Raw genomic sequence first — 20,166 nt, 5'->3', positions numbered from 1 at the left:
TCTCTAGCCTTACGCGGGGACCACATATTCTAATTCATACATTAACAGATCGTAAAGCAAAGTGCCATCACACCTTCAGCAGTTTGCGGGCCTGCGTGGTATTTCAGCTCAAATGTTCGTCTCTAGAAACACATTTTAAAACGTTGTAACCTGGCACACGGGCTGTCACACACACTCACTGCTGAAGGAGGCGCCGAGTCTCAAGGGCGCGCGCCCTGAGCCCGGCTCCTCTGAGAAACAGCGGTCGGTTTCACCTTGAGCAGAGCCCCGCCGGCCCACCTCTGGGGTCCCGCCCCCGCCACAGTCATTATATTCTCCCCCGGGGGGCGCCTGCATCTCTGCCAAGCCCCGCCGCAGGAACCGCACTCCCGGGCCGCGTCGCTCTGAGGATGGAGAAGAGGGCTAGGAGCTCCTCCAGAGACGCCCACAGGAGAGGCAGCGGCTCCTCGCACAAGGAGAGCAAGAGGGCGAAGACAGACAGGGGCGGCCGGGGCCGCGGGCGCCGGGATGCCGAGCGGGAGCAGCCGGCCCTCGGGCGGGCAGGGAGCCCGGGCGAGCCCCGAGCGCCGGCAGCCACTGTGGTGGACGTCGATGAAGTCCGGGGCTCTGGCGAAGAGGGCACCGAAGTGGTGGCGCTGCTTGAGAGCGAGCGGCCCGAGGAAGGTACAGCGGGCAGGCTGAGGCCCCGGGAGGGGGTGCGATCTTTCCAAGTGGTACCCAAGAAATGTCAGTTGGGATGCAACGAGTCACCGCCCTGAGAGCTACAGAGGTCAGAGCAGACGGCTGGACCTGCTCAGATTCCCAGGAAATGAAAGACAGCGAGTTAGGACCCTCTGACCCACCAGTGGTGGAGACCAAAATGCATCAGAAGAAATGCAAATAACATCCACTAAATACCATTGTTCGCGGGGTCAGCCACGGTTGGGAAGGTGGGAGGGAGTGTGGTCCAGGTTGGGGACCAATATGCCAAAGGAACCTTGCAGCTGCTTCTGTGGTTGGAAGAGTATGTGGGCCCTTAGTTTAAGAAATGCACGAGCTGATGATTCAGGGTAGTTTGTAGCTTATTCTCGGCTTTTCATCAGACTTAACCTAAAAGCATTTTACACTTTCCTTGCGCTGATCATTCTCTCTAAAAAGTAGAGACATAGAGTCAAGTAAAGAAAAGCCACGTCTCAGCTAACCATTTGCTCATAGGCAGATCCTTACCCATCTATCAAACGGTGACACCAACAGTACCCACCACAGAGGGTAACTGTGAGGCTAAAATGAGCTAACATAAACATTAAAATGAGCTCACATAAAATGAGCTAAGATAAACACTCAAAGTGCTTATCTTACACAAAACCTGGAAAGTATACATATAATATAAATGCTCAGAGCAAGAATCTTTGCAAGCTAAAAGAGGCAAATTAGACCAAAGGGAGGGAATCACAGGGAAAAGGGTCTCTGGCTTCTGCAGGCGAAACAACTCTTAGGAACAACTTTATCTGCTTCCAATCCTTTTTTTTTTTTTGGGGGGGGGGGGGGGCGCCACATCTTGTGGCATGTGGAACCTTAGTTCCCTGACCAGGGACTGACCTCATGCCTCCTGAAGTGGAAGGTGGAATCTTAACTACTGGACCACCAGGGAAGTCCCTGATTCTAATCCATCTTATAATGAATGAAGAAAAAACTCATTACCTTAATTACAGGATGAAGGAGGTTTAACTTTAAAGGAAGGTAAATAAGGAATAGTGTTATACTACTTTCTGCTGACTGCTAAATTTTAACATTTCCCAGCTAACAGCACTGCCCTATATGCTATAGCATTGAAAGCTTTGACTTGAGAAAGATTCCAGCAGTTGGGCTGTGGTTTATGTTGACTATGTAAATGCTGTTTTGCCTACCTGATGCCTTTTCATGGATCAGAAATTTCTGATTATTAAAGGGTTATTGGATTCACTGCTACATTAATGCTGAGGTTAGAGATCTGGTAAATATTGTGCTTCAGATCATATGGGTGGGATAGGAAAGGAAGGGAGCCCCATTTTTGGACCCCTACTTTGTGCCAGGCGCAAACTAGGTGCTTTACTGAGTAGTATCATTCCTATGGCACAGATAAGAAAAAATGCTGAGATATTAAGTAACTTGCCCAATACCTACAGGTGGAAACTAGAGAAGCCAGAATCCCAGAATAAGTCTTACTGAAAAGCCCATCCTTGCCGGGTGCTGTGCCTGATTTCTGGTCATGGTTCCAGCACTGCCACCATCGAGCGGTGGCCCTGGGCTAGTAGCTTCACCCTGTGGGCCTCATTCAGTCTCTTCAGCTATAAAGTGACTACAGCTAGCAGCCCCCCAAGTAGTGGATGAGTCATCTTAAGGATGAGACCGGCTTGCTGAGTCCTTGACTGGGAGCTTTCTGTGGTTCCCAGAGGAAAGGGGAGCAGACACAGCAATACCCCCTCTCCTCCTCATGTAGCACCACGTTTCTACCGTTTCTACCAGGCTACCTAAGATTGGGAGAAACAAAAAGAAGCTTCACGTCATTGAAATGTTGGGGATTCTCGCACTATGGCATATCTAAAGGCTCTTCTGGCTTTAGCATGTAATGTTTCAGTATTCATTTAAACCTAACAAACTGGATGTTCAAGGAACTCATTCTAAGAGAAAGATACTTTGTTAGTAAAACTTATAAGTTATATTTGGGTACAGATATTAGTTTTCTGTTCATATCCCTAACTATGATATGAAGGAATTTTGAGGACTTTCTTCACTTACAAAATGTAAATTTTGTCTGTATATGCATTTATTTATTTTTACTTACCATGCTTATCATTGGCAAATGAAATATTATTATAAACATGTTTAAACATGGCAAGAACATTACTATTGCTCTCAGGAAAGAATATTGTAAAAACCAGTGTGATGCTGATAGAGTCATCTCTCCCCAAACAGGTTGCATGAGAAATAAATTCCATGCAACATGAATTTGTTTGGAGAAAACATCACCTAGTCAAATTTTGGGAAATACTAGGTTAAAGTTTAGAAGACTTCTTTGCTGAAGGGATTCTCCTAGCTTCAATATGCCCATGACTGTTGGGAGCTGCAGGAAGGGAACACCATAAACAGTATTTTCTAAACTCATTTATTCCGGGAACTCTTGACCTGTGGAGCACCCTGTGGGACACCATTTGGGAACCACCACAGATTGGCATTTAGCACTGAGGTTAGTTTTGTGCTGGTGCATCTTGTTTATCTGCCCTCTTCAATTAATCTGCACATCAGTTTGGTGATGACATTTCCATTTATTTTCCCAGCATGGAAATAAAACTTTCAGGCCCACTAATTACTTATCCATTTCCCTCCCTTCTCTTAAAAATAGACTTCTTATCATTTGTAATCTTTAGTCACATTCTAGTTCTCTATGAGATTTTTTAAAACTGACAAATAGTGTCCCTTTGGCCAATATTCTAGTACCTAAAGATTAAAATTCTTGAGATTTCTGTAACTATTGCATTTAAATCACTTTCAAGAATTATTTACTGAGTGTTTCAGGCACTATTCTAGTTCTGGGACACAGTGTAAATAAGGCCCTAAGAAGCTTGTGTTCTTGAGATGAACTTTCCCTGATATAAATACCATTTCATTTATCACACAAGCAACCTGGATGGTCTGTAATCCAGTTCCTTATCACCTTTTGATAGGCACAGATGGGCTAATATTACCCCACAAAGGTGATTTTCAGAGATTGTCTAAAGATCTGCACCTTTACCCGAAGAAGGGGCTCCCAGGAATTCTCTGGTAGTCTAGTGGTTACGAGTTAGAACTTTCCCTGTGAGGGCCCTGGTTCTGTCCCTAGTCAGGGGGATCTAAGATCCCACACGCTGTGGGGGTGCAGCCAAAAAAACAAAAACAAAAAACAACTTAAAAAGAAAATAAGAAGGGGCTCTCATGGAGAAATTTCAGTTATTGGAGCAAGTGATAGATGGGGTTGTAATTTCAGTGAAGATAAGCCGCTGGACACATGTGTTTTGAATCACTTCAAATAACAACACCACACACACACAAAAGAAAACAGTTTAGTGCTTTTATGTGTATACGTTATTTCATCCTTATGCCAGATATGAAATATCCCATGAGACAGTTATTATGAAATAGTCATACGATGAATAGCATTTCCTTGAATAGATGAGGAAACTGAGAGGTTGTATGCCTTGCTTAAGGCCATTTGAACAGAAAATGGTGGCTCCAGAACTGGAGCCCAGACCACATGTCCAGATACTGTGCTTGTTCCGGGGTACCCACCGCTGCCTTTCCGGGAGCCTGGTCCACCTTCCATTGGCCCCCAAAGCCCATCACACTGACAGGCTCTGGGAAACGACCACACTGACGTCCAGCTCATTCTACTGTTTCCAGCAAAGTCTACAAACTGATCCGACCCTAATATCAAGGACTGAGCTACAGGTGCTAGTCAATAAATGTGTTCCAATATAATTATTCTTTTTCTTTTTCCAAGGTACCAAGTCTTCCAGTTTAGGGGCCTGTGAGTGGCTTCTTGTCCTCACATCCCTGCTCTTCATCATCGTGACCTTCCCTTTTTCTATCTGGTTCTGCATAAAGGTGAGATTCCATGAGGACCTAACAAGTAATTTCCTGGCGCCTCTCACTGGCCACCCCATGTCCACTCTCATTTCTGTGTTTTGGTACTTGCTGTCTGCTCTGCATGGAATGCACTCATTTCCACTCACCTTGCAGAAGAGCTCTTACTCTTTTATACCTGCTCAAAGATAATGGAGAAACTTTCCTTGATACCTCCAGACTGTCATTCCCTTCCTTGTGCTCGCATCTCCCCCAACTTTCACATCCATTCTAGCGATTACCACAAGTATAATATTTGTGGATACCCAGTCCTCGCACCAGTATTCTTGGACTTCCCTGGTGGCTCAGCTGGTTAAGAATCCCCCTGCAATGAGGGAGACCTGGGTTTGATCTCTGAGTTGGGAAGATCCCTTGGAGAAGGGAACAACTACCCACTCCAGTATTCTGGCCTGGAGAATTCCATGGACTATATATAGGCCATGGGGTCCCAAAGAGTCGGACATCACTGAGCGACTTTCACTCACTTAAATCTCTGCCATTAGACTGAGAGCCCCTTCAAACAGGACCTATATCCAGTTGATCTACACTCTATACTAACACAAAGACCGGCCCAGAATAGGATATGATGCCTGTTATTAACACATCCAGGAAACCTCAGGCAGCTTTAAGAGGTCACGAATGACAAACATCTTGGGGCCATAGGTGGCGCTAGTGGTAACGACCCCTCTGCCTGCCAATACAGGAGACAGAAGAGGTGAAGGTTCGATCCCTGGGGCCAGAAGATCCCCTGGAGGAGGGCATGGCCACCCACTCCAGTATCATTGCCTGTAGAATCCCATGGACAGTGGAGCCTGGCAGGCAACAGTCCATAGGTTCACAATGAGACACAACTGAAGTGACTTGGCACGCACGCACATGTGGTTACGTGTGTCTGAAACTGCCCCTGAAGTAAATGAAGACTTGTGTCTGTTCGGGAAGAACATACCAAGATGAAATTAGAAGTGCAAGGGATGAAAGATTGAGAAGTAGGGAAGGGAAAGCCTTCAGAGAATGATGCAGATCTAACACCTGTGATCTGAGAAGGGGAAGGAAGGATTGGACAGAAGGAGCCTCAGACTGTGGGGCGCCTTCAGGAACGTCTTGGCCCTACTGAAAGGGATCTCCTGAGCAAAGTTTGCCTCGTAGATGAGTCACAATGGACGGAAATGGCCAGGCCCTGGTATCCCTGCCATTCTTAGTCACTGGCCGGAGCAGCCGGGAAGAGCATGTCTTTGGCGGGAATGCTGCAGATGCTGCTGAGGCTGTTGCCAATTTCATGCAAGCTCTCCTTCCTCCTCCTCTTCTCCTTCATCTTCATAAGAGGGTGTTGAATTTTGTCAAATGCCTTTTCTTCACCCATTGAGACGATGACATATTTGCTCTTTATTCTCCTAGTGTGGTATATTATATTCATTGAATTTTGGGTGTTAAATCAACTATATATTCCTAGAATAAGTCCCATTTGGCTAGAGTGTATAAACCTTTTAATATGTTATTGGAGTCAGATTGCTTGTTGTCTTGTTGAGGAGTTTTGCATTTATATTCATGAGAGATATTGGTCTATACTTTTCCTTTCATGTGATCTCTCTGTCTTGTTTTGGTATCAGGGTAATCCTGGCCTCAGAGAATGAGGTGGGAAGATTTCCCTCCTCTTCAACTATTTGGGAGAATTTGTGAACTGCTGATAACTCCTCTTTCAATGTTTGGCAGAATTTACCAGTGAGGTCATCTGGCCCTGGACTTTTCTTTGTTGGAAATTTTTAAACTACTAATTCAATCTTTTAATTCTGGGCCTTTTTCACTTTTATTTTTCCTTCTTGAATCAGTTTTGGTAGTTTATGACTCAGTAGGAATTTGTTTATTTTTACTTGTTATCTAATTTGTTGGTGTATAGTTTTTCATAGTATTTTCATCTATAATCTTTTTTATTTCTATAAGGATAGTAGTGGTGTCTCTGTCATTCCTCTTTGGCTCCTGATTTCAGCATTTAAATCTTCTTTTTTCTTGCTCAGTCCAGCCAAATATTTGTCAATTTTGTTGAACTTTTCAAAGAACCAGCTATGGTTCTTTGGGTTCAACTACGGGTTCAATTAATTTTCTCTAATGTTTTTCTATTTTCCATTGCATTTATTTCCACTATAATCTTTTTTCTTTCTGCTTACCTTGGGTTTAGTTTGTGCTTCTGTTTCTAACATCAAAAAATTAGTGTATTATCTTCAGATATTTCTTCTCATTTATTATATTTACAGCTATAAATTTTCCTCTAAGCATTGCTTTAGTTGCATCCCATTCATTTTGGTATCATGAGGTTTTGTTTTCATTCATCTCAAAGTGTTTTTCAATTCCTTTTGTGATAAATTCTTTGGCCTGTCAGTTAGAGTGTGTGATTTAATTTCCCAGATATCCTTTTGTTATTGATTTCTAATCTCATTTCATTGTTATAGGAGAATATACTTTGTGTGGCTCCAATCCTTTTAAATTTATTGAGGTTTTTTTAAATGGCCTAGCATATGGTTTATCCTGGAGATGTTCCATGTTTTCACGAAAAGAATATGTACTCTTCTATTGTTGAGTGGAATTATGCAGAGATATCTGTTAGATCTAGTTTACTTTTTTTTTCTGTTAGCTCTAGTTTACTTATGGTGTTGTTGAAATCTTTTCTTTCTTTGTTGACCTTCTGTCTAGTTCTTTTACCCACAATTGAAAGTGGGATAGTAAAGTCTCTAACTATTATTGTTGAATTGTCTATTTTTATCTTCTTTTGGTTTTTGACTTATATATGCTGGAGCTCCATTTTTAGGTACATACATGGTTACTGTTGTTATACTTTCCTAATGCATTGACACTTTTAACATTTCACAATGTCACTTTTACCATTTCACAATGTCCCTCTTTATCACTAGTAACATTTTGGTGTGTTGATTTTAAACTCCATTTTGTCTGATATCAGTGTAGTCAGTCCTGCTATTTTTTGGTTACTCTGTGTGGTACAGTTTTTTCTATCCTTTTACTTTCAAGCTATTTGTACTTTTGATTAGAAAGTGTGTCACCTACAGACAACATATAGTTGGCTGCAAGCTCTTCTTGAAGGGTGATCTGAGCACCTGCATGACTGCCATAAGGTTTGTATGTAGCTAATAAGGGATTCATGTAAAAGCTATTAATGCATCAGTCACAGCAAAAATACAAGATTAAATATGCTGTGATTTCTTTTATTTGGTGGAAGCGATTATTTTTTAGACAATCATGAGTCCTTAATCAAAATTTTGTCCATAGGCTCAAAAGTTAACATGACCAATATACTTTTTCATTGGTTCCTGAAATTCTACATTTACTAAGTATGTATTTTGAAAATGTAAGTTTTAAGAGAATTTTTTTCTTGGTTCTCAAAACAAGAGATTTCTGATACTTATAATCATTGTCATGCCAAGGTCTTTCGAAGACTTCATTTTTCTCTCTTAGAGTAATTCAAAAGTAATTACATTTCCCTTTAGGTTGTACAGGAGTATGAGAGAGTAATTATATTCCGACTGGGACATCTGCTTCCTGGAAGAGCCAAAGGCCCTGGTGAGAACAATCTTCTTTACACCCCACCTCCCTCAAGAGACTTGCCAATTTCATCAATTCATGTATATTTGTAATATGGCCCTCAGACTACATGAAGTATCTTGACTCATGATATCTTCATTTTTCAGTCTGTTATTTGTAACACCGGTTATTAAGAAATTCTTCAGAGAGCATTACTACCAGGTCACTAGCGACCAAAAGAGAGCCATAGGCCAGGGCCAGACTGGCTGGAGTAGGAAGTAGGTTAGGATCTATGGTCAGACACCCTATACATTATACTGGGTGGGTGAGGACTAACTAGCCAACCAGAGGCTGGTATCATGCTGCTGCTGTTCTGTTACCTCTGGGGCTCCCAGTATAAGAAAGACCACGCAGAGGCTGCTGGCTCTAAAGCTTGTCACCTTGGTACACGCATGGATTCAAAAAGCTCTAGTTTTTTATAGAGCACCTAAAAGACACTAGTTAGGCACTAATGCTAACAATAATGCATAAGACACTCTTGTTAAGAGAGTTTAAATCTGGTGAAGGAGACAGATGTGTAACCCAAACTCTGGACAGGTCAGCACCACGACCAAGCTGACCATACAGCCCATTTTACTGGGTATAATCCCTGATTATGCCTGTTGTCCGGTGTAGTCCTTTCCTTTCACCCTTAAACATGTCCCATATGGAACAACAAATTATTTGGTAACCTTAGCAACAACAAACACAGCACAGGGTGGAGGTGTGATGGCCCAATGGTCTATGCATAGACCATGGAGGCTAAGAAAAGTGATGCAGCATTCAACTTGACACCAAAAAAGTGAACCCCAAATAGCCTCCATGCCAGCTATTCACCTGTCACTTCCCTTGCCCCCCACTTCCCTTTAGGCCTTTTCTTCTTTTTGCCCTGCCTGGATACCTACCACAAGGTTGACCTTCGTCTCCAAACCTTGGAGATACCCTTTCATGAGGTAAGCCAAGTAGGGGATTTTGCCTTCTGTCTACATTTTTCCTGGCTAAGCACTCTACCAATTCTGGACTAGAAGAAAATGACTATTCTTGCTCAAAAGCAGAAAAAAGAGAGAGAGAGAGAGAGATTACCTCAAAATTTAAAACTCCTATACATCAAAGGACACAATCAGCAGAATGAAAAGACAACTTATAGAATGGGGGAAAATTGCAAATATTCTCTCTTGTAAGAGGTTAATATCCAAAATATATTAAACCTTATAACTCAACAAGTAAGCAAACAATCCAAGTAAAATGGACAAAGGCCTTAGTGATAGTTAATTTTATGTGTCAACCTGACTAACGCATGGTACCCAATAATTTGGTCAAATACATCTGGATGTTGCTGTTATGGTATTCTTTAGATAAAATTAGTATTTAAACTGAATGACTGAGTAAAGAAGATTGCCCTCCATATATGATATATTGTATATACCTTGACTTGAATGGACATATTTCTCCAAAGAAGATATTCAAATAGCCAATGAACATGTGAAAAGATGCTCTGCATCACTAAAATCATTAGAGAAATGCAAATAAAAAACACAATGAGATACCACCTCACATCTATTAGGATGGCAATTATTAAGGAAAAAAACAAAATAATGTGTTAGCAAAGATGTAGAGAAATTGGAACCCTTGTATACTGTTGGTGGGAGTGTAAAATGGTACAGTTACTGTAGAAAACAGTTACTTAAAAATTAAAAATAGAATTACCGTATAATCTACCAATTCTACTTTTGGGTATATAGACTCCAAAGAATTGAAAGCAGACTAATTGAAGAGCTGCTTGTATATCTGTGTGCATAACATCAGTTTTTCACAATGGCCACAAAGGTGGAAGCAATCCACGTGCCCATCAATGGCTGAATAAACAAAATGTGGCATATACTGACAATGGAATAATAATCAGCCTTAGAAAGGAATGAAATTCTTGCACATACTACAACATGAATGAACCTTGGGTAAATTATGCTAAGTAAAATAAGCCAGTCACAAAAAGACAAATACTGTCTGATTCCTTCTGTATGAGGAACCTGGAGTAGTGAAATTCAGAGCAACGGAAAGGGAAGGATGGTTGTAGGGACTGGGGGAGGAGAGAACTGAGAGGTGTTCAGTGGGTTTCAGTTTTGCAAGATGAAAAGAATCCTGTATGCTTGTTGTTCAACAGTGTGAATGTACTTAATTCTACTGAATTGTGCAAGTAAAAATGGTTATGATGGTGAATTTGATGTTCTGTTCATTTTACCACAATTAAAAGTTAAATGTTGAGTTAACATCTAGACTTTCCTGTTACTGATTCAGATTTATAAGCCTTTCCTAAATGGTCTCCTACTTTCAGTTTGAGGTTCTTTCTCCTTTCTTTTGGCAAACAGAAATGTGAATAAAAATGATATATGTTTAAAGGCTTATTTTAGATAATAAAATGTAAAAAAGGAATAAAACATACACCTAATCCTGTTACCCATAGAGTTGTTATTTTGGAATGTATCCTTCAAACTTTTCTATACTTTCAGACACACATGTATATATATATATACATATATATATACACACACACACACACACATGTATATATATACACACACATCATGTATACATATATATATCATATATACATGATACATATCAATTATACCATACATACTATTTGGTCAACTATCCTTTTTCACTCAAAAATATACTGTTACCATCTTTTTATATATTAGCTATGTTTCTATCTCTGTTTTAAATAGACACACAGCATTTCATTGTGTGGATTTTACTCAATTAACTTACTTAACTAATTGAGTTTAGTAACTGGAATTTACTCAACTAATTCCCTATTGTTGATATTATTTCTAAAGTTTTTTGACTGCTGCACTGCATGGCATGGGCTTCCCTGATGGCTCAGCGGGTAAAGAATCCACCTGCAATGCAGGAGACACAGATGTGGGTTCGATCCCTGGGTCAGAAAGATCCCCTGGAGAAGGAAATGGCAACCCGCTCCAGTATTCTTGCCTGGAAAACCCCGTGGACACAGAAGCCTAGAGGGCTACAGGCCAAAGGGCTGCAAAGAGTCGGCCATGACTAACACACAGGCTCTCATGGGATATGGGATCGTGGTTCTCAGACCAGGAATTGAATCCAGACCTCCAGCAGTGAAAGCTCCACGTCCTAACCACTGGACTGCCAGGGAATTCTCTATTTCTAATTCTTTCATACAATAAGCAATACTGTGAATCACATCTTTACTGTCAAATCCTTAAAATATATCCTTTTGTCTAAAAAAGGAAATGTTGTACACATACATCTCTTAGGGCTTTTGATATGTATCACAAACTGCCCTCTAAATATACACTCAATACACGTGAGTACTGGTTTCCCAGAATGTGTTGCTCTTTTAGCAGATTTTTTTGGCATCAGTTTAAAAAGACCTGATATACAAATCAACTGGATGTTTTCATATAAGAAAATTATTCCTGATTTTTTTACAAAAGGATTTATAACAGGATTCCTTTCAATTGAGTTGTTTAGTGTATTTAATACAAACTCCATAATTTTTTTCAATATCTATTTTGATTAAAGACTGAGCCAACTACTCTTCTTTTTTTTTTTTTTCTTACTATTATCTTTCTCTGAGAAAATATCCTTTGAACATATTTAATCCCTCTATCCTTATGTGGGAAAGAAGCCCAAGAATCAGGCCTGTCATCCAACATTTTTTTTTCTGCCTAGATTGTAACCAAAGACATGTTTGTGATGGAGATAGATGCCATCTGCTACTACCGCATGGAAAATGCCTCTCTTCTCCTAAGCAGTCTTGCTCATGTGTCCAAAGCTATCCAATTCCTTGTGCAAACGACCATGAAGCGTCTCCTAGCACATCGATCCCTCACGGAAATTCTTCTTGAGAGGAAGAACATTGCTCAAGATGTAAAGGTACTTAGATGAATTTAATACCAAGTATGTTGAAATATCCCTTTACCTTATATTCCTTTCTTCATTGACCATTTACTGAATCTTCCATGTGCCATGCATTCACTGTTAAAGGTACAGTCCCGAAAGGAGCTGACAGTTAAGAGGTTGCCAATCAGACCCTGAACCGGTCCTATAGACTCATCTGTGTGATTAGTCAGTCATTGCCTCATTTTTTCTTCTCACCCTCTCCCAGTGGCTGGAAGGAGGGGTCGGTGGGATAAAAAGATGATAAGAAATGAATCTGGGGACCTTACAGTCTAGTTGGGGAAACAAGCAAAGTTAAATAATGATAAAGACTGAAAAGCTTTATCAGGTTAAAAGAGGCAAAATATCACAGACCTTTAAGTGGTTAATTACCCAATCAATGATCCAGATTTGATTGAGTTGGGGTGAAAAGAGAGAAAAACAAGAACTGCCTCACAAGCAGCAGCATCTAGCCCTGCAGAGAGCAAACTCAGCAGCTTCGCTCACAACCAGGGTGGGTGTCTGCGATTCTTACCAAGACAAGTTGACAGGTGTTCAGAAGAGAGATGAGAACAGAGCAGCATTCTAGGTAGCCGGCCAGTCAAGTGGCAATTACCATCAGTGATGGAGGCTGTCATTGAGGTCAAGAGGCGGCCAGGCCCTGAACTGAGTTAGGAGGTTACGATCAAGTCTAGCTAAAGGAAAACCTCCAACAGAAGCAACAAAGGATCGAAGGCACCGATAATGATTATTCTTGATGAGGCCTAGGCAGACACAACTGAGACAATGAGGTGTCCGAATGTTTGTGGCTTGTCCAATTCATCACTGATAAAACTGCTATTAGTGTCCTAGTGAAAATGGAAGAATTCAGGAAATAAGAGAAGCTGAAAAGAGAGAGTTAGAACAAGAAGACACAGGGAAGTTGCTGCTCTGGAATTTAAAAACCACTCTCGTGTGCTCCCCTCTATCCTCCCTTCAACCCTCTCTTTCTGTTCATCCCTCCTCAAGGGATAATGGATAAGGTCCAGACGCTTGACATTCAAGCTTGCCCTTGTTATGCTGAATTATAATTTTATGTATATACATGTTTGTTTTTCCAGACCTTGGACTCCATTCTGTCAGGGGTCATATTTTATTCATCTTTTTGTCCTCAATACTTGGTTCTGGGCTCTTACACAGAAGCCAGATACTGGGCTTTTGGATGAGTGAATAAATGACCCAACTGTTGTAGCCTCACCTTTGCTGTCTTCCCTCTGATGTGTCTGATACGCTAGGCGAGTGTTTCTCCAGCGTTCAGTGTATCTGTGCTTCCATGCCTCCTCTTGGGCTGTTCCTCGAAGAGTAGGACATGGCTGAGCGACTAAGCATAGCACAGCACCGCACCAAATACTTCCCTTTTCCCCACAGGCAAGAGTGTATTGTTCTCTAAGATGCCACCTCCTCTGTGAAGTCTTTTTCAACATTTCTTCCTCTCATCAACCCCTCAAATTAGTCTTCTCAGGGTTCCCAGTGTTCTAAGCTAACTATCTAGTCCCCAAGAAATCAGCAGAAATAAGTTAAAAAGGAAAAAGAGTATGGCCCACCTATTGCTCCATGCCTGCCCCTCCTTTCCAGAACCCACAGTTCATTTTCTTCCTACTCCTGGGATGGGGAGGTAGCGGAGACGGGTGCCACCAACAGGAAGTGAAAGCTCCTATAAATGAATATTATATGGAAGAGAATTTCCTATGAGAGAGAGAGACTAAAAATACTGGTTCCCTAATAAATGCATTTTAGAACAAATTTAACAAACTTGCTGTGTGCTAAGTTGCTTCAGTCGTGCCCAACTCTTTGCAACCCTATGGACTGTAGCCCTCCAGGCTCCTCTGTCCACGGGATTCTCCAGGCAAAAATACTAGAGTGGGTTGCCATTCCCTTCTCCAGGGGATCTTCCTGATGCAGGGACTGAACCTACATCTCTTCCATCTCTGCATTGGCTGGCGAGTTCTTTACCACTAGCGCCACCTGGGAAGCCCCAATAATATGTATTTTAGAGCAAATTTAACAAACATACCATCTCTATTATTTCTTATAGCTTTTGTAACAAACTACCACAAATCACCACCAAATTTATCTTATGGTTTCAAGGCCAGAAGTCCAAAACATGTCTCACTAGACCAGAGTCAAGGTGTTAGCAGGGCTGGTTCCTTCTGGAGGTTTGGAGAGGAGAATCCATTTCCTTGCCCTTTTCAGCTTTGGGTGGCCGCCTGCATTCTTTAGATCGTGGCCCTTTGCTCCGTCTTCAAATCACAGCACTCCAACCTCTGCTTGCATCATCACATCACCTTCTCCTCTTCTGTAGCCAGATGTCCCCCACCCCAACCACGCTTCTCTCTTATAAGGACCCTTGTAGTTGCTTTTTGGGCCCACTGGGAAGATCCAGGATAAGTCCTTCATTTTAAGAGCCTTGAACTTAAATTACATCTGCAGAGTTTCTTTTAGGGTAACATTTACAGGTTCCAGGGATGTCTTTAGGAGCCATTAGTCAGCCTACCACACCATCTTAATTTCCACAAGTATTTGTTGAGTGGCACTGTGCAAACTAAACAGTTTTTTTGCAAGGCCTTATAATGTTAAGGACTGATGCTGAAGGTGAAACTCCAGTACTTTGGCCACCTCATGCGAAGAGTTGACTCACTGGAACAGACCCTGATGCTGGGAGGGATTGGGGGCAAGAGGAGAAGGGGACAACAGAAGATGAGATGGCTGGATGGCATCACCGACTCGATGGGCATGAGTTTGAGTAAACTCCGGGAGTTGGTGATGGACAGGGAGGCCTGGTGTGCTGAGATTCATGGGATCGCAAAGAGTCGGACACGACTGAGCGACTGAACTAACTAGCTAACTATAATGTTAAAATGAAAAAGGGAAGGACATAATGTCCTTTCAGAAGAAACGTGCTTTCTCAGGGCAGTGGCCATTGGTGCACCCAGAGGTTCTCACTGATGTCTCAATTGTTCCCCCCACAGGTTGCCTTGGATGCAGTGACCTGTATTTGGGGAATCAAAGTGGAGAGAACAGAAATGTGGGTAGGAAATTAACCAGGAAGAACAATATGATAAAGGGAACTATTTTGATTTTTTTTTAATTTTTTTTATAAATATCAAATGCTTTTTTTTACTTTTTATTTATCTTTATTTGATTTTATTTTATTTAAAAACTTTTTTTGAAAAATTATTTTCATTGAATGAGTACTGTTGCCATATTAGCATAAATTTGGAAGAAAGAAAAATTTACATATTATCTCATAACTATAACACAACCACTACAAACATCTGGGTAAATAACTGTCATAATTTCTATGAATTTAAACATTTTCTAATGTAAAATTCACATAACATAAAACTCATCATTTTTAACCATTTAAAATTGAAACTAAGTGGTTTTTTAGTGTATTCACAGAGTGACACAACCACCACTCCCATTTAATTCCAGAATATTTTTATCATCTCCCAAAGGAAACCTGTATCCATTAACCAGGAACTCTTCATTTCTGCCTCAGCCCCCAGCCCCTGACAACCACTGCCTCCTGTCTCTAGTCTAGATTTGGCTATTCTAGGAATTTAATATAAACATAACCACACAATCTGTGGCCTTTTGTGTCTGGCTTCCTTCACTCACCATAATGCTTTCAGTGTCCCTCCGTGGTGTAGCATGAGTCAGCACTTCATTCCTTTTTACAGTTGAATAATATTCCATCATGTGACTGGCTACTCCACACTTTGTTGATCTGCTCTCAGTTGATGGACATTTCGGTTGTTTCCACTTTGGGGGCATTTATGAATCAGGCTGCAATGAACATTCATGTGCAAGTTTATATGTGAACACGTTTTCACTTCTCTTGGGTATGTACGTAGGTGTGAAATTACTGGATCATCTGGTAACTCCATATTTAACTTTCTGAGGAACTACCAAGTTGTTTTCTATGTACTTTTTATAGTTACAATCAGGGGGAACAATCCAGTTTTGTATCTTTTATGCAGTACATTAAGTACTTGGTCAGTTCTACCCTTTTCGATTCAGTTCTCTTTTGTCAACTTAGATGACTTCCCTCATTATTAATAGTATGACTCTTTAAGGCTGTTGTTCATTATTCAAATTTAATAGCCGGAGTTCAGATTAAACTTTAAGTGGGAAAATTATCATAGTGTTATGTGGGCCAAAAAGTTCATTCACACTTTCTGTAAGATGCTATGGAAAAACCCAAACAAACTTCTGGGCCAACCCAAAACATCAACACAAAATCTGCTTTACTTGTAAAGAGAAAACCACAGCTCTACTACAGCATCAGTGATAATAAAAATCCACATTGGAGGCACTGATGCTTAAGCCCCTCTTCTCTGCCCACTGTCTGTGCAGAGGTCTAGGGTGGTGCAGTCTGCTAAATCAGAATCCGCTGTGTAACATGAACCGAGCGTAGAGAAGGTGGCAGGTCTGTCTGAAAGCTCCGGCTGCTACAGCTGTGCTGCACACACCTGCCCACCCGCTTTCTCTTTCAGTAAGGACGTGCGCCTGCCGGCCGGGCTGCAACACTCATTGGCGGTGGAAGCTGAAGCCCAGAGGCAAGCCAAAGTGCGGGTGAGCCAGCCCTGAGCAGGCCGTCATCCCGCACAGTGGAGGACCATCAGAGGAGCTCCAGAGAATCCAAAAAAAAGCCTCCTCAAGGAGAACATTGCCCCTTCGCTCCTCATCTATCCATCCAGGCGCTGGGGGGATTCTGGCTTGTGCACACACCATACTATTAAGATTATTCTCCTTGGGCATGCTCACAGCCTCCTAACTGATCAGTGCAACATCTTTTTCCCTGTTACACCCTCTCTCTGACGCTATTGCCAACAGTGACCTCCTCCTCCCTGAGTCTTGCCTTCACTCTCTCCCCCTAGATGCATCTGCCCAAATTCCATCCCTCTTCTCTAGCACTGACATCTCTCCCTGGGTGATATCCGTCACCTGTCCCCTCTAGGTTAATGACAGCCAGGCCTGGATCCTTAGCTCTGTGCAAGCTCTGGAGGAACAATCACGTCAGAGTACACTTCCCTCATCTCTAGAGCCCAGGGGAGGCTGTGCTATGCATGGCCTCTGCTCAGGCATGCCAGTGAGAAGGTGTGGCTATCAGAGGAGTGGATGTGGGTGGGAAGGGGGTCAGGAAGAGGCAAATGAGGGCTGGAGGGGAGGCAGATTTCCCCTTAAAGAACAGAAAGTAGCTAAGGAAAAACCCATAACTACCTAAGAGGATGGATAACTTTGGCGCGTTGGTGGACGAGGATGGGGAGGAAGGCGGTCCTCTGGGCAGAGCTGCTTCTAGATCTCTGAGTCTAGTGCCCTTTGCCCACTTTAAGGGGACATTCGGGTGGTGACCTTTTTCGTGCTTTTTCTTCTGAAATGCTAACCTGAGTTGGGAGTCATTCTTTCAGAATTGCATGTCTTTGCCTAGAATGCCGGCCAACCTTTCCTCTAAAATGGCAAAACCCTACTACCTTTCCAAGGTCCATCGGACATAGTAACTCCCCTAAGACTTCATCTCTACTCGTCATGGCTCTTAACAAATTCTGCACCAAGTTACAATGGACTCTTTGCGACCCCATGGATGGTAGTCCACCAGCCTCCTCTGTCCATGGAAGTTTTCAGGCAAAAATAACTGGAGTAGGTTACCATTTCCTCCTCCAGGGGATTTGAACCTGAGCCTCTTGCATCTCCTGCACTTCAGGGGGATCCTTTACCAGGCACCACCTGGGAAGCCCCTTACAATTAATAATATATCTTGCTCCCTAGATCAAGATCTTAAGAAAAAACATAGTCTGCTCCCATGTGCTTAGCAGCGCCTGTCCCATAGTAGATAGTAATGCTTGTTTGTTGAGTCACCCTAAGTAGGATTAAAACCTTCATGGAGTGAAGAAGAAAAATCACACATTGTTTTTCCTCGCATCCCTTGTCTAGATGATCGCTGCAGAAGGGGAGAAGGCCGCCTCTGAGTCCCTGAGGATGGCAGCCGAGATTCTATCAGGCACGCCAGCTGCTGCTCAGCTTCGATACCTGCATACCCTTCAATCCTTGTCCACAGAGAAACCTTCCACAGTGGTTTTACCTTTGCCATTTGACTTGCTAAATTTCCTGTCTTCTCCAAGCAATAGAACTCAAGGAGGCATCCCTTTACCAAATCCTTCCAAACCTGTTGAGCCGCTGAATCCTAAAAAGAAAGACTCTCCCATGTTATAGGAGGAAACAAGGATCATGAAACTGCAAAGAGGGCTCCATATAACAGCGACATCCCCGAGCAAGGCCCTCGGTCCTCAGTTCCCGCTCTTTCTTTTGCTGCCATGTGAAATGCCCTTGGAATGCATGAAGCCCCAGTGCACTGACACACACAGGAAGACAGTGAAATCATGTAATGACAGAAGCCATGGATCATGTTTAGGTGGATCATCTGATCAGAGGAACTGTGGGGAAGAGCTTTAGCCAGCATTCTACTTTGGAAAGAATTTTGAGTCTACATATGGCTGGATTTTGACTTCTGAAGATGTAGTTCAAATGTCCTTTTCCCTAGATGCCCTCTAGCCCCTTTGGGAAGGGTTCTGTTGCTCCCACAGCCCTTTCTACATGCCCCTATCATTATGCTTATCACACTCTGTTGTAATCTCATACTTATGATTCAGGCTTCTCTCCTACTATGAACTCCTCAAAAGCACGTCTTAATAATTCCCTGTCATTCCACACTTTAGCTTGTATGCTCCACCCAAGGTGTTTTGCACCTGACTCTGATAGCTGCACCACAGTGACACGTCTGTATTTTTGAGTGAAAGAGAGAGAGATACTTATGAGTACATATGCCAGTACTTGAGCTGGATATAAAATGTATACCTAATAAAAGAATTTCAAATAAATTATTTTTATAGAGACTCTTTTTTTTAAATAGAGAAATAAAAGGATAAAAACACTTACCTGGTACATGTTGCTTATAATCTAAGGAAGCATTCTGATAAATATAGGGCTGATGTACTTTCAGTATAGAATTTACCAGTTGTTGGCTTGGCCAAAAAATTTGTTTTGGTTTTTCTGTAACATCTTATGGAAAAACCCAAATGAACTAGTTTGCCAACCCAATATTTATTCTTTAAATACTAGTAACATTATGTGATCTACCCGTGCCCTAATTTAAGTCTTACTTTCCATTAACTTGTCCTATATAAGTAGAAGTATATAGCTACAGAAAAAAATTAGCCAAGTAAATAAGCATAGTGAGGTATATAGGAAATTCTCTAAAAACTTAAAAAAAGTAATAACATATAGAACATTACTAAATTTGCAAAACTATAACAAATCATGTTAGTAAAATGCTACATATAATGGCAATTTCCATGCTGTTTGTACAGAGGGAAATGGTGGTAGCTATCATCAGTGGACCACTATTTGGTGATTTCTTTGTCCCTCAATCTGCCTCTTTATTCCCCATGTTATTTGATGTTATTATTTTATATTGAGTAAATGGGATCAGCTACGTGGTGACAGATGGAAACTAAACTTTTGATGGTGAGTATGCTATAACATATAAAGAAGTCAAACGTAATGTTGTACACACAAAACTTACATAATGTTATATACTAATGCTGCCTCAATTTTAAAAACTTCCTAATAGCACGTTATAATAAAGCTGGACAAAATGATGCCAACCTTAGGGTCATCACTGCCATACATCTCTAGGCTGCCTCCTCATCTCCATTCACAGCTGGGAAAACTGCACATTCTCACCCAATCTTACTAACTTAGGATTTCAGCCAGGCAATCCATCTTCCCAAGGTTACACTGGACGTATTAGATGACTTCAAAACCCACATATTCCTACACCATGCCAAATTAATTTATTGATATAACAATCTGCTTATACTAATTATTGAGACTATAACTTTCAATTTTGTTTCAAAAGACTGTTTCACCCAATTCTGAAAAATGTTTCCATATCTTATTAAAAGTCTTTCCAGTCCTTCCTCCCAAAGATCATACTAGTTAGTAGAGAAGTGGCAGTGCTGAAAG

The 20,166-nt window shown here is 41.6% G+C and overlaps 1 protein-coding gene across 1 annotated transcript; it reads left to right on the top strand.

The window, feature by feature from the left end:
• The first annotated feature begins 323 nt into the window (after nt 1-323).
• NPHS2 (NPHS2 stomatin family member, podocin) lies at nt 324-18,996 on the top strand. The gene is made up of 8 exons (XM_065936138.1): nt 324-663; nt 4,496-4,599; nt 8,112-8,184; nt 9,055-9,137; nt 11,893-12,096; nt 15,108-15,163; nt 16,638-16,716; nt 18,076-18,996. The coding sequence occupies exons 1-8, from the start codon at nt 390-392 to the stop codon at nt 18,352-18,354; spliced, it is 1,152 nt and encodes a 383-aa protein (XP_065792210.1). The 5' UTR covers nt 324-389; the 3' UTR covers nt 18,355-18,996.
• Nucleotides 18,997-20,166: the final 1,170 nt, after the last annotated feature.

Source organism: Muntiacus reevesi, chromosome 5, assembly GCF_963930625.1.
Source record: "Muntiacus reevesi chromosome 5, mMunRee1.1, whole genome shotgun sequence".
NCBI classification, from domain to species: Eukaryota; Metazoa; Chordata; class Mammalia; order Artiodactyla; family Cervidae; genus Muntiacus; species Muntiacus reevesi.
The sequence above is the reverse complement of the archived record's forward strand: the minus strand, read 5'-3'. Positions and strand labels throughout refer to the sequence as shown.

What these genes read in the sequence shown, in the direction of transcription:
- NPHS2 (XM_065936138.1), top strand. Translation starts at nt 390, where the DNA reads ATGGAGAAGAGGGCTAGGAGCTCCTCCAGAGACGCCCACAGGAGAGGC. An exon ending in GAGCGAGCGGCCCGAGGAAG is followed by an intron (nt 664 to 4,495) that starts GTACAGCGGGCA and finishes TCTTTTTCCAAG; the next exon opens with GTACCAAGTCTTCCAGTTTA. An exon ending in TGGAAGAGCCAAAGGCCCTG is followed by an intron (nt 8,185 to 9,054) that starts GTGAGAACAATC and finishes ACTTCCCTTTAG; the next exon opens with GCCTTTTCTTCTTTTTGCCC.